Raw genomic sequence first — 15709 nt, forward strand, 5'->3', positions numbered from 1 at the left:
TGATGGTGTGTACAATGCATGGGAATAAAAAACATTCGGGGCTTTACTGAAAACAGCCCCCATTAGCCCACCCCTATGCTGCGATATTCTTTAAAATGGAGTTTTATCGCCCTCCTGTGGTGAACTGTGTGAATTACACTGCTGTCATTTTACCCATAAACATTTAAAGATTTGAGTCAGCGAAATAGATAAATCGACTCGGCAAGAATTCTGGTGTGTGTTCAAGTGAAATGAAAAAAGTTCAAATGAATATTATTCTCTCCACGAGCCAAAGGTAACGTTAAGTTAGAGTATAATTTAATATTGAACCAAACATGTATGACGAGTCACGCAGGTCCTGTGCTCCTCCGCAGCGGTAAGACCAGAACCAGTATAAAATAGTCCGAATATAAACACTTATTATAGGTGTACCACAGTGATTCAGGATAAGACAAAGCACGATTTGGACAACTGATGCATGTACTCGCTCACTATATAACCTTTGAACATTTTGAACACAAAAAGTTAAGCACTAAAACTTTATAACAAGACAACTTAGCCAGTCGCCCTCCTGTGGTGAATTGTGTGAATTACACTGCTGCAACTTATTCCTACAGCCGTGACTGCAGTCAGAGGAAAACTTTGAGTTACAATATTTTGTAATATTTAATAAATTGTTGGTTGCCAAGTGACGCAGTAAAACATCTGGCAATTACCTTTCAAATTTTCTATAAATATATTTTACATCTGCGATCAGGGGCGGTTCTAGGGTGAGTGGACATCCGGGGCTTATAGAAATCCATGTATGGGTCACGATACAAGGAATAAACTTTAAATAATTTTTTTTTTTTTTTTTTTTTTAAACAAGGTGGATCTTTCTTGCTAATTAAAATTAAAAATCACAATGTCACACATCCTCTTCTTTCCTGACATGGTAAAATAGCAAGCTCAGCTCTATTATTGTTTTAATAAATAGCATTCACTTAACAACATGATTTTTGTGAGAATATATAAAAAGAGGTGACTAAAGAATCTCTATAATAACAAAAAAAAATCTTAAGCCATTCTCCAAGCACACGTTGCATTTTACACATTACATTTTACTTTACAATACAAACAGAAAGGCTAAAAGCCAAGTCCTATAATTAAAACACATGGGTCTACACTTATATTTTTGAAGGAGCACTTGTAGATGCATTTTACACAGCACTTACAATTTGCATAAATAATGGTGTGAGACTGATGGATCAAATATCAAATTTGGAATACAGAAATATGAAATATTGAAAAAATGAAAATGGTACTTCGTTCGATCGATTCGTTCAAATCAGATGATTCATTTAGGAAAAAAGTATAAATGATTTTGAATGGCGGTCAGTGAATCGTTTACAAGCAAATTCAATTAATAAACACTGTGATGCTTTGTTTGAAACCATTTTCGTTAGCGAAATATTTTCTTTACGTTTGGCCATGCTGACCAAACATATAACGCTCTTAAAATGCGTGTGCGCGCGCGCGCACGTGCACGTCCTATTGACTGTGCTGCACAAAGTGTTAAACGATCAAAATGTAGCATATCTGACAATCTAAAGAATGAAATCTAATACTATGATTAGAAGTTACCTGCTGAAGCTGTTGTATCAATTTTACTCATTCATTACTAACTTACACATCATCAACAAACACATGGCTCCAAAATATTTAATTTCATTGGCTGGATCGTACAGACGCGTTGCTTCTCATCGATGGTTGGCCAGTTTACATGTCAGTCAGAAGCACTAGCCTGAATGGGCGGTTCTTGTCGGTTGTGAATGACAATGCGTATGTTGACGGACGCTACGATGCGAGAGTCGAGAAATATACATTTAATTAATTAAATTCTCTCAGTGATGGTGTGTACAATGCATGGGAATAAAAAACATTCGGGGCTTTACTGAAAACAGCCCCCATTAGCCCACCCCTATGCTGCGATATTCTTTAAAATGGAGTTTTATCGCCCTCCTGTGGTGAACTGTGTGAATTACACTGCTGTCATTTTACCCATAAACATTTAAAGATTTGAGTCAGCGAAATAGATAAATCGACTCGGCAAGAATTCTGGTGTGTGTTCAAGTGAAATGAAAAAAGTTCAAATGAATATTATTCTCTCCACGAGCCAAAGGTAACGTTAAGTTAGAGTATAATTTAATATTGAACCAAACATGTATGACGAGTCACGCAGGTCCTGTGCTCCTCCGCAGCGGTAAGACCAGAACCAGTATAAAATAGTCCGAATATAAACACTTATTATAGGTGTACCACAGTGATTCAGGATAAGACAAAGCACGATTTGGACAACTGATGCATGTACTCGCTCACTATATAACCTTTGAACATTTTGAACACAAAAAGTTAAGCACTAAAACTTTATAACAAGGCAACTTAGCCAGTCGCCCTCCTGTGGTGAATTGTGTGAATTACACTGCTGCAACTTATACCTACAGCCGTGACTGCAGTCAGACGAAAACTTTGAGTTACAATATTTTGTAATATTTAATAAATTGTTGGTTGCCATGTGACGCAGTAAAACATCTGGCAATTACCTTTCAAATTTTCTATAAATATATTTTACATCTGCGATCAGGGGCGGTTCTAGGGTGAGTGGACATCCGGGGCTTAGAGAAATCCATGTATGGGTCACGATACAAGGAATAAACTTTAAATAATTTTTTTTTTTTTTTAACAAGGTGGATCTTTCTTGCTAATTAAAATTAAAAATCACAATGTCACACATCCTCTTCTTTCCTGACATGGTAAAATAGCAAGCTCAGCTCTATTATTGTTTTAATAAATAGCATTCACTTAACAACATGATTTTTGTGAGAATATATAAAAAGAGGTGACTAAAGAATCTCTATAATAACAAAAAAAAAATCTTAAGCCATTCTCCAAGCACACGTTACATTTTACACATTACATTTTACTTTATACATAATACAAACAGAAAGGCTAAAAGCCAAGTCCTATAATTAAAACACATGGGTCTACACTTATATTTTTGAAGGAGCACTTGTAGATGCATTTTACACAGCACTTACAATTTGCATAAATAATGGTGTGAGACTGATGGATCAAATATCAAATTTGGAATACAGAAATATGAAATATTGAAAAAATGAAAATGGTACTTCGTTCGATCGATTCGTTCAAATCGGATGATTCATTTAGGAAAAAAGTAAGAAATGATTTTGAATGGCGGTCAGTGAATCGTTTACAAGCAAATTCAATTAATAAACACTGTGATGCTTTGTTTGAAACCATTTTCGTTAGCGAAATATTTTCTTTACGTTTGGCCATGCTGACCAAACATATAACGCTCTTAAAATGCGTGTGCGCGCGCGCGCACGTGCACGTCCTATTGACTGTGCTGCACAAAGTGTTAAACGATCAAAATGTAGCATATCTGACAATCTAAAGAATGAAATCTAATACTATGATTAGAAGTTACCTGCTGAAGCTGTTGTATCAATTTTACTCATTCATTACTAACTTACACATCATCAACAAACACCTGGCTCCAAAATATTTAATTTCATTGGCTGGATCGTACAGACGCGTTGCTTCTCATCGATGGTTGGCCAGTTTACATGTCAGTCAGAAGCACTAGCCTGAATGGGCGGTTCTTGTCGGTTGTGAATGACAATGCGTATGTTGACGGACGCTACGATGCGAGAGTCGAGAAATATACATTTAATTAATTAAATTCTCTCAGTGATGGTGTGTACAATGCATGGGAATAAAAAACATTCGGGGCTTTACTGAAAACAGCCCCCATTAGCCCACCCCTATGCTGCGATATTCTTTAAAATGGAGTTTTATCGCCCTCCTGTGGTGAACTGTGTGAATTACACTGCTGTCATTTTACCCATAAACATTTAAAGATTTGAGTCAGCGAAATAGATAAATCGACTCTGCAAGAATTCTGGTGTGTGTTCAAGTGAAATGAAAAAAGTTCAAATGAATATTATTCTCTCCACGAGCCAAAGGTAACGTTAAGTTAGAGTATAATTTAATATTGAACCAAACATGTATGACGAGTCACGCAGGTCCTGTGCTCCTCCGCAGCGGTAAGACCAGAACCAGTATAAAATAGTCCGAATATAAACACTTATTATAGGTGTACCACAGTGATTCAGGATAAGACAAAGCACGATTTGGACAACTGATGCATGTACTCGCTCACTATATAACCTTTGAACATTTTGAACACAAAAAGTTAAGCACTAAAACTTTATAACAAGACAACTTAGCCAGTCGCCCTCCTGTGGTGAATTGTGTGAATTACACTGCTGCAACTTATTCCTACAGCCGTGACTGCAGTCAGAGGAAAACTTTGAGTTACAATATTTTGTAATATTTAATAAATTGTTGGTTGCCATGTGACGCAGTAAAACATCTGGCAATTACCTTTCAAATTTTCTATAAATATATTTTACATCTGCGATCAGGGGCGGTTCTAGGGTGAGTGGACATCCGGGGCTTAGAGAAATCCATGTATGGGTCACGATACAAGGAATAAACTTTAAATAAAATTTTATATTTTTTTATTTATTGTTTTTTTGGGTTTTTTTTAACAAGGTGGATCTTTCTTGCTAATTAAAATTAAAAATCACAATGTCACACATCCTCTTCTTTCCTGACATGGTAAAATAGCAAGCTCAGCTCTATTATTGTTTTAATAAATAGCATTCACTTAACAACATGATTTTTGTGAGAATATATAAAAAGAGGTGACTAAAGAATCTCTATAATAACAAAAAAAAAATCTTAACCCATTCTCCAAGCACACGTTACATTTTACACATTACATTTTACTTTATACATAATACAAACAGAAAGGCTAAAAGCCAAGTCCTATAATTAAAACACATGGGTCTACACTTATATTTTTGAAGGAGCACTTGTAGATGCATTTTACACAGCACTTACAATTTGCATAAATAATGGTGTGAGACTGATGGATCAAATATCAAATTTGGAATACAGAAATATGAAATATTGAAAAAATGAAAATGGTACTTCGTTCGATCGATTCGTTCAAATCAGATGATTCATTTAGGAAAAAAGTATAAATGATTTTGAATGGCGGTCAGTGAATCGTTTACAAGCAAATTCAATTAATAAACACTGTGATGCTTTGTTTGAAACCATTTTCGTTAGCGAAATATTTTCTTTACGTTTGGCCATGCTGACCAAACATATAACGCTCTTAAAATGCTTGTGCGCGCGCGCGCACGTGCACGTCCTATTGACTGTGCTGCACAAAGTGTTAAACGATCAAAATGTAGCATATCTGACAATCTAAAGAATGAAATCTAATACTATGATTAGAAGTTACCTGCTGAAGCTGTTGTATCAATTTTACTCATTCATTACTAACTTACACATCATCAACAAACACATGGCTCCAAAATATTTAATTTCATTGGCTGGATCGTACAGACGCGTTGCTTCTCATCGATGGTTGGCCAGTTTACATGTCAGTCAGAAGCACTAGCCTGAATGGGCGGTTCTTGTCGGTTGTGAATGACAATGCGTATGTTGACGGACGCTACGATGCGAGAGTCGAGAAATATACATTTAATTAATTAAATTCTCTCAGTGATGGTGTGTACAATGCATGGGAATAAAAAACATTCGGGGCTTTACTGAAAACAGCCCCCATTAGCCCACCCCTATGCTGCGATATTCTTTAAAATGGAGTTTTATCGCCCTCCTGTGGTGAACTGTGTGAATTACACTGCTGTCATTTTACCCATAAACATTTAAAGATTTGAGTCAGCGAAATAGATAAATCGACTCGGCAAGAATTCTGGTGTGTGTTCAAGTGAAATGAAAAAAGTTCAAATGAATATTATTCTCTCCACGAGCCAAAGGTAACGTTAAGTTAGAGTATAATTTAATATTGAACCAAACATGTATGACGAGTCACGCAGGTCCTGTGCTCCTCCGCAGCGGTAAGACCAGAACCAGTATAAAATAGTCCGAATATAAACACTTATTATAGGTGTACCACAGTGATTCAGGATAAGACAAAGCACGATTTGGACAACTGATGCATGTACTCGCTCACTATATAACCTTTGAACATTTTGAACACAAAAAGTTAAGCACTAAAACTTTATAACAAGGCAACTTAGCCAGTCGCCCTCCTGTGGTGAATTGTGTGAATTACACTGCTGCAACTTATTTCTACAGCTGTGACTGCAGTCAGAGGAAAACTTTGAGTTACAATATTTTGCAATAAACTATTTGTTAAATATGAAATCAAATGAAATTAATTTAATGCACGGTTTTCTTCGGACCTTTAATTAACTTAGGGTTAGGGTTAGTTAGGATTATTCACTTAATGGGCTTTATGCCCAGCTGCACTACTTCCTGAACTTCAGCCAGCTCCTTGTTTCCTGTCTGCCATTATTGGACAAATTGATTAATTCAGGTGTGTCTGATTATTGTTGCCATGACTACCGAGGTCAAGCACACCTGAATTAATCAATTTGGCCAATAACGGCAGATTATTAATAACGTCATCGGACTTATAATTAACTTGTAGCTTGTTATTTCCTTAGTTAACCACAGGAGGGCGTTATTTGACTTGCTTTATTAAAATTATAATATTTATTTATTTATTTCTACACAGTATTAGATTAAACACAACAGTACACAGTATAACACAATCCATTGACTTGTTTCATAAGTTTATACATCTAACAAAATATTTCCTCTTAAGAAGACAAGTTTGTCACATGTTTTGTTGCCACACACACTATATATGTTTAAACATGTATCAAATAATTGTAATAATTAACAAGTCAAGGACTAGTCATATTTTATGTTTGTATTTTAAATTGCATGGAACTGAGAAGCATAAAAAACCCAAGAGAAATATTTTAATGCAAGCAAAAAAAAAAGAAAAAAGAAAAAAGAAAAAAAAAGAAAAGAAAATTGCACATCACACATCAGCTTTAAAATAAAAGAAAATAAATCTGGTAATCTGTTTGTTAGTAATATGCACTTAATATGTGTTTTTAAAACATGATTAAGTAGATTAAGGCCTACCCCTGTCTTAATATAAACCCTGTCTGGGAAACCACCCCTAAAGGTTTAACAAAGTTATTCTTGCCACTATAACTTACAGCTAACAACAAATCAACTTAGGAAGATTCATTTATCGTATTACAGATTTATTACATGCATGTTCATTTTATAAAAGCAAAACTAAACCATTACATTGCTTATACAGAATTAGATATTTTATGACAATAACAATAACATTAACAATCATGACTATATGCAAACAAGAGTCCACTATCAGAGAATAGATGTAGGCTACAAAATAACCCGCCAGAGATGTTATATTATTTTTGTACATGTTAGTTCATCTGTTCTCTGATAGTGGACTCTTTTGTTCGCATATATAGTCATGATTGTTTCATAAAAAGCATCTGTATAAGCAAGACTGGACAGTTGGATAGATTAATATTAGACTATTTCTCACTGCACATGAACATGACTGAAATCAAATATTTTCATTTTCCCGCAAGTTTTCTCGGATATCCCTGGTAAGACCAGGGCTTTTGACACAATTTTTTTAAAATATAATAATAAAATTAAAATATATATATATTTTTACTGGCCATGCAGGTTTGCCGAAAACAGGCAGATACGACACCAACATTTTAGAGATACCAGAGAAAATTCACAATTGTATCTTCCAATTTTGATACCCATAGCTAAAACTTCTACCATAACTTAACTAATATACATAAACATTAAAATTCAAGTAAATAGTCAGTAATAAAATAACAAATAATCAAATTACAATCAAAAACACAAATAAATACAATGTAACAGATACAAATGAAACAAACTGTGCTTTTAAGGTTGGTGTGACAGTAGTTTTCCATTCACAGAAATTTAATAAAGCAAGCAGATTAATCAATTTGACATCACTATGCAAAATATAGGCTAATTTAATATTTATTCAACGTTTTATTCATTTTATTTTTGGGGGGGTAAATAAAATAACATGAATATGAGATTCACATTTACATGTGTCCATGCGATAAACAATTATTATTTGTAATATAATTTCACGTAATAATTTCAAATAATTTGTACGTTCAACAATTTTATTCACAAACAATGATAAGGCTTCTGCCACAAGAGGGCGCGACATCTACATTAATGTTGTTTACAACAAAGTAAACATAACTGACAGTACACAGATTTACTCTGATAAAGACACAAACATTTCCCTGCCAAACCCCGCCTAGTGTTTATCAATTATTAAAGTCTTGGAAACGTTTGCTTAGAAAATGAGGAGGAAGTCGGTGTTCGTCATAGCGAGCGCGCGCTCCCGTAGAACCTGATGATCCAGTTCACGCGCACAGACTCATTTAAAGCACATTCACTCTCAGCGTACAGAAACACAACTGGAATGGCACTCGGTTTATTCGTTTAACTTGCTCTGGTCAGATGTTTCATGATGTTTTGGTAAGTTAGTTTTCCCTCTCTAAATGTCTTTTACTCATCTTAGACTCGTGTGTAGATCTTATTCAAAACGGACACAGGACATTATTTCACCGCAAAGAAATGTATTTGAATATGATTTCATCATTATTATTTACATGACATTGAAGTCAATTTGAAAACTCCGTATCTCACTGTAGTATTTATTTGTACCGACTAGTTTAACGATAAACACAAGTCGTTTTAATTAAGTTAAAGTCATAATGCAAAAAAAGACATCGTCCTAAAAAAGATACATTTATGCAACAATTGCTTTTTTATTTTTATTTTAATATTATAGAATAGTTACACCTTTGTTTCTCTTTCTAGATAACCAATTAAAAATAAATAAATAAATAGATTAAATAATTCTAAGAACGTTTTGCTAACATTCCAAATAAATTATGAAAACGCTATTTCTGAATGTTCCCTGAACAGCGTCCAGTTGTTTAAAACGTTTAATAGAACTTAAAATGATCACTTTACAAACTTTATTGGAACATTTTACATTTTAAACAAGTTCTACCGACCAGACTCTTAACAAACCCTCTGTTTATGTTACTGGAAAAACGTTTGTTCATAACTTTGAGAGAACCTTGCCAGAATGTTCTGTTACCATGTTTATTTGTTTGCGTCACTATCTTGTATATTGTAAAGGTTCTATATTTCTATATTTTATTTTCAGGTTCTATAATTCTCTAGCATTTATGACACTATAAAAGCTGTGTGGTGTTGATAAGTGCTGTAGTCAGACCTCAGGAGATCTGTGTGAGCAAAAACAATATTCCTCAGTGATCTGAGAACAGCAGTTGATTCTGACTGTGTGTGTGTGTGTGTGTGTGTTCCAGGTGCATCATGTGAAACAAGTCAATCGGGTACGTGGGAATGTTTGGACCATTTCACACGACCCCTGACCTTTTCCACTCTACCTTTTGTTCACAAGACGCCGTGGCCTGGATGCCGTAATGGATGTTCACATGCACAACAGTCGGACGCCTCACTACGGCCGGAACGATGGTCCAAATGGCTTCTCTGTGAGTATTAAAACACAACACTTAACCTGAATCGTTTAAGCCGATAATAATGACTACAGATAAGCCTGACCACACCTTATTTATGATTAAAATAGATTTATGAAACACTTTTTTGGTCAGTAAAAGGAAATGAACCCACGCGTTTACACACAAACTGATTGATGCAGGGAAACCAGTTCCTTCAGTTCAAAGCATGACAGGAAAGTCATTGTGTTTCGGTCCTCAGACAGGTGTGGTGTGTGTGTGTGTGTGATAATCACTGCATTCGTATAAAGCGCTGAACTCTCTCAGAGGAATGTGCTTCTGTAGTAAAGACAAGAATGTAGTCGAGCAGCATGTGAAACATTAACATGACATGATCTATACAAAACCAGCAGGTTCTGGATGGCACAGTCATTTTCAGATGGTTTTCTGATTAGTATCACGATTAATTGTTTAAAGATCGCAATCTCGATTCAAACGCATGAATCATTCCTAAATCACAGTGATTCGGCTCTAAGTACGATCACACTGATTCAGATCTGTGTTCTGGTCCAGTGAGTCGTCATGTTCAGTGTGAAACAGTCTTTTCAACCACAGTATCATTATTTCTGTTATAATAATTATAAATATCACAGAAATACTGCCATACAAGTTTATTGTTGGAATATAAACACTGATGTCTACAGTAGTGATCAAAATAGAGCGAATCACCTTATGAAAGTACATGACGCTTCAAGTAAAGATTGTATCCATTACTTTGTTACACCAGTAGACAAGAGACTGTTTGTCATTGAATCGTTTAAAAATGTCCATTTATCCAGTAATGAAACAAGTGAAGTCTCTGAGCGAGTCATTGAATCATTCAAAAGATTCAATCAAAACGCTGATTCATCCAGTAATGAAACAAGTGAAGTCTCTGAGCGAGTCATTGAATCATTCAAAAGATTCAATCAAAACGCTGATTCATCCAGTAATGAAACAAGTGAAGCCTTTATGAGTGAGTCATTGAATCATTCAAAAACGCTGATTCATCCAGTAATGAAACAAGTGAAGCCTTTATGAGTGAGTCATTGAATCATTCAAAAGATTCAATCAAAAATGCTGATTCATCCAGTAATGAAACAAGTGAAGCCTTTATGAGTGAGTCATTGAATCATTCAAAAGATTCAATCAAAAACGCTGATTCATCCAGTAATGAAACACGTGAAGCCTTTATGAGTGAGTTATTGAATCATTCAAAAGATTCAATCAAAAATGCTGTTTCATCCAGTAATGAAACAAGTGAAGCCTTTGAGAGTGAGTCATTCTTTCAAAGCGAATCAATATTTGAATTGAATTTGTCACTTCTAGTAAATTACACGTTATTGTTCAGTTGTCAATTCAGATCCTTGGGATAATCATGATCTCGATTAAACAAAAAGCATGATTGTCAGATTATCCAGAGTCGTTCAGCTCTACTATTATTACAGACTCAAAGTATGTGTCCATTTGACATGAATGATTCCTCAAATCGTGTGTTTTAAGAAGAGATGCACTGTTACGAAATTATTAAAATTAAGTCTGTATTTTCATTCAGTTTAAATTGATGTGATAAAATACAATTAATAACTTTATAGACACATTTAAAAAATATAAAATAATTGAAATGACAAAACAAAATGACAAAACTTTTAAATTAAAATGAACTAAGCAAGTGTAAAGTATCACAGTTTCCACACATATAAAGCGGCACAACTGTTTAACACTGATAATAATCACAAATGAATCTTGAGCATCGTATTTCTGAAGGGTCATGTGACACTGAAGACTGGAGTAATGATGATAAATTCAGCTTTGATCACAGGAATAAATTACACTTTACTGGATATTCACATAGAAAACAGCAAATAAAATTATTTCACTCTTTCTAAAAATAAAACAAATAAACTTTTTCCCAAAACATTAAAAATCTAACCAACCCCCAAAATAATGCATTTTCTTTACTATAATAAAAGTATGAGCAGAATGCTGTTTTATTTTAAAATGACCTCAGATTTTAATTCAGAAGATCTCACTATGCTGTATTTATATGCCACAATCAGTTCTTTCTTCTCTCTTTCACACAATCATTTCCTCATGACATCATTGTGCTGTTTGTAATTTGATCCAAACCTGTGCGTTTGATAAAGGAGTGACACACACACACACACACACACACAAACCATCAGCTGTTCTCTACAAACAGAGAGGAAAAGCCGGTCCTGCTTCTGTTGCTTTCTGAAAACTGAATGGCACAGACCAAAGACAGCCCACAAAAGTGATGCAATATGTGTGTGTGTGTGTGTGTGTGTGTGTGTGTGTGTGTGTGTGTGTGTGTGTGAGCTGCCTGGACATCACTTACAGTGGGGCTGTTCAGGGTGAAGGGTGTGTACACCAGTGGTGAACAAGCAGCCCACTGTTCACACACACACACACACACACACACCTGTGAGAGGAGCTGCTGTACATGAGTAGGGTCTGTGTTGGGCTGTTTGAGCAGGGAGAGGCTCCTCAGTAAATCCTCACACTGATCGCTCTCTGGAGGTCACAAAGCTCATGCGTCCCACTTTAGACATTCGACTATATTAGGAACTACTAGGGGTGTAACAATACCCGATACGATATTACTGCGATACTGCAAAAAATTAACTGTTGATTAAAATGCTAAATTTGATATTACATTATGGGTGTGAATGAATAGAATTGGACTTGGTGCTGAAACCCAATGAACAATAGAGACGCCAGAATAACAATATTCATGATAATTATTTTAGACGAATGCTTGCACTCTTTCACTGCATGCATTTATTTACAATAATGTATAGGCCACTTTTACCGCAACAACACATGTGGCATTATCAGGACACACTAATATGCATTATTATACATTATATACAGTAGTTTAATGGAGTACTGACACTAAAACTTTAATTTTTTCCCCCTCACACTGTATTTTTTATGTTGGGTGAACTATTCATGACACATATTGCCTTTTTGTATTGAGACATGCATGATATACTATGTGCCAACTAGCAGTCATTCAATGTTTTCTTTAACTTTCTCTCTCTCTCTAGGAAGATGATCTGCAGTTCCTCAGTCTCGAGGAAAGGGAGTGTATTCTGTTCTTTGAGGAGACCATCGGCTCCCTGGAGGAGGACGATGAGAGGACGGGACTCACGGTGGGGCGTCCGGCCTCACACACACAAACGGCACGACATCACAGCCCTGTAGATCATGACATCATTGACCTGGTCCACCCTACACCCGATGCCAACAAACATAAAGACACGCTGCCCTTCACGCCAGGTACCCGAAAACAACACAAATCCACCCATCTTACTGACCGAACCTCTAATGAAACCGCAACTCCATGTAAAAACATTCAAATTCTGATCTTAATCAACGATTGTAACCCTGCTTCAATATGAGTTATGTTTAATTTAAAATTATCTACTGCAAATAAATAACTTAAAGGAGTAGTTCACAATACATGTTCTTGTCTTTGGACAACTTTGATAAACGTTTTTGATCCACTTTACTGTATTTGAGATTCATTAAGCAGTTGTGAATGTGTTTTCTTCATCAGATTTCCAAGCGGCCCCAGATACTCATTACGAGGTAAAGGCGAAACGAGACCCACCACAAGAAGTTGGACACCATCCGCCTTCAGCTTCATCAATAATCGGCAACAAGATTGTCGAGCACGAGAGCATCACGTCCTCTTCACCGCTTCTCCAGCGCAGAAGCAGTCTGGATTTGCCACAAAACCCCTTGGTCAAACACGGCCCTCCTCTTCACGCCAAGCCCACGCGTCTCCCTGGCGGCATTAGCATGTTACTGGGCAGCCGCGAACACATTCCCCATTCAATCGCCACCGAAGCCGTGACCGTGCAGGAGCGCCGGGCGCTAATGCTCTCGAACCTCTCCGGTTCAGCGCACCCTCTGGACGGCGGAGAGCCAGTCTGCGTTCGCAAGCTTCCAACGCGAAGCATATCGTTTCGAGATCCCACACCGGACATATCTAGGATGGAGGCGCTTTCGAAACTCGGACTTGCTCAGAAGCGATCACAACCCATCATGCACACTTCTCCGAGGGAGACTGAAGACATTAAAACCACCACCACATTCAAAACTAGCTTACCAGCTAACGCTAGTGCTGATGTCCGTGCTACGGACACTACAGACCACTGCCAAACCAAGCGATCGCAATCCATCACACATGCTTCTCCGAGGGAGACAGAAAGTGTGAAAGCCGTTAGCATCCCAGCAAACACTCGTCAGACCGAAAGCACCAAAACCACCACCACATTCAAAACTAGCTTACCAGCAAACGCTAATCCTGTCGCCCGCGCTATGGACACCACAGATCACTGCCAAACCAAATCAAGCCCTGCACCAATTTTGACGAGCGCAGAAGTCTCGCATAGTGATTTTAACTGCTATGGCGGGAAGAGCATAAAGTTGAACTCCTCAATGTCCTTTAGGACTGAGCACGCCTCAAGTGCGTTACCCAAAACAGAGGCTTCGGAGGTCCATCTCAACAACTACGGCGGCAGATCAAGAATCACGAGTACACCTGAGCCATTTCACGGAGCCCGATCTAGAACCTCCTTCCCAGAACCTTGTTCCAACAGGACTGTGAAGGAAGACTTACCCAAGAGGAATGCGTCGCTCTGTGAAAACAGATCCAACGCTAATCCGCCCATCGCGGCTCCGAGACCCGCGCGTCACCCGAGCCCACTGAGTCCCACTGGGTCACGGCCCTTGCCAAAGCCATCCTTCCGTGCTCAGGGAATAACGGTCCAGTTTTCTGGGAGAGGAGCCACAGATGAGGCCAGACGTAACGCGCTACGCAAACTAGGACTGCTGAGAGACTCGTCTTAAAAGCTCACATGGCGCCTTTTGACTCGAATACAAAAACATTTGCGAAGTTATAATTCAACCATTGCTGGGTAGATTACTTACAATACTTAGTCTGTTGCTGAATGCATTGTACATGACTAAATTGTAGTTGGTAACGTAAGCTATTTCTAAACACTTAGATTTGAATATTTGAAGATAATACCATATTATACCAAATTTTGTTAAACCCATTACCTGATGTTAGGGTTTCCCAAACCAGGGTTTGTGAAGGAATTTCAGGGAGTATCTAAGTTCATGAAGAATCAATAGTTCAATAAAAAAAAGTTAAAGAAATTTAAAACAAACTAAAACACTTAATAATGATGCAATGCTTTCTTTACTTGCATTATACGACATCAGAGAAACATGAACATGCTAATGTTAAATTATTGACTTGTGAGTCAATTAAATTACATGTAATCAATTAAATTACATGTAATCAGTTACTACCCAGCACTGACTTCAACTAATCGTTTATATGTATATATATATATATATATATATATATATATATATATATATATATATATACAAAAACAAACAGTGTTGGCATTACCTTGTTTGAAGATGTTCAGAAGGGTTAGGGATGTTCAACAGATTTATGTTTTTAGTCAACTAGCACTTGTTTAGACTGAGCTTGACAGACCTGATATCTTTATCAAACACTAACTCAGGATTCACATTCATCTCAAGCTCCACATGCTGCTTTGGAAGCGCATGGCCTGGTTTCGGCCATCTTTACTTCATCGTCACATGGTTCCAGAACATTGAGTCCTAATTGTCATGTGATTAAACACTCCATATTTGAACTCCTAAAACACTGTTAAGATTCCTCCATAAAGATAAATGTACGAAGAGAACCACTCTCGTTGTCTCGTCGTCTTCAGTGGCTCAGTGGTAGCGGTACCGGCTCTGAAGCGAGTGGTTGCTGGTTCTATTTCAACTTCTTGTTGCGTTTAGACTCCGCTACCACTGAGCCGCTGAAGACGACACGGTTCTGACGGTTGAAAGTCAGCGTGCCGAGTCGGTTTCAGATGTGTGTCGTCTTCCAAAAAAAAATAAAAATTAGTGTGTGTGTGGTCCCTCCCCCGAGGTTTTGGACCGCCCGTCGCTGCGGTTATGCTGCATTAACATTAATTTTCGCAACGTTTAATAATATAATAAGCGAATAATATAATAAGCAACTTTTTTCAAACCTTAGCAAACTTTCACTTTTCAATTTCCATTTCATTTTGAAACTAATT

General features: G+C 36.9%; 1 protein-coding gene across 1 annotated transcript; it reads left to right on the top strand.

Moving 5' to 3' along the window:
- The first annotated feature begins 8387 nt into the window (after window positions 1–8387).
- proser2 (proline and serine rich 2) lies at window positions 8388–14584 on the top strand. Its single transcript, XM_039660573.2, has 4 exons — window positions 8388–8514; window positions 9378–9563; window positions 12638–12869; window positions 13150–14584. The coding sequence occupies exons 2-4, from the start codon at window positions 9495–9497 to the stop codon at window positions 14445–14447; spliced, it is 1599 nt and encodes a 532-aa protein (XP_039516507.2). The 5' UTR covers window positions 8388–8514; window positions 9378–9494; the 3' UTR covers window positions 14448–14584.
- Window positions 14585–15709: the final 1125 nt, after the last annotated feature.

The sequence above is a fragment of the Pimephales promelas genome, chromosome 24 (genome assembly GCF_988280905.1).
Source record: "Pimephales promelas chromosome 24, fPimPro1.hap1.1, whole genome shotgun sequence".
Taxonomy (NCBI): Eukaryota; Metazoa; Chordata; class Actinopteri; order Cypriniformes; family Leuciscidae; genus Pimephales; species Pimephales promelas.

What these genes read in the sequence shown, in the direction of transcription:
- proser2 (XM_039660573.2), top strand. Translation starts at nt 9,495, where the DNA reads ATGGATGTTCACATGCACAACAGTCGGACGCCTCACTACGGCCGGAAC. An exon ending in ATGGTCCAAATGGCTTCTCT is followed by an intron (nt 9,564 to 12,637) that starts GTGAGTATTAAA and finishes CTCTCTCTCTAG; the next exon opens with GAAGATGATCTGCAGTTCCT. An exon ending in CACGCTGCCCTTCACGCCAG is followed by an intron (nt 12,870 to 13,149) that starts GTACCCGAAAAC and finishes TTTCTTCATCAG; the next exon opens with ATTTCCAAGCGGCCCCAGAT.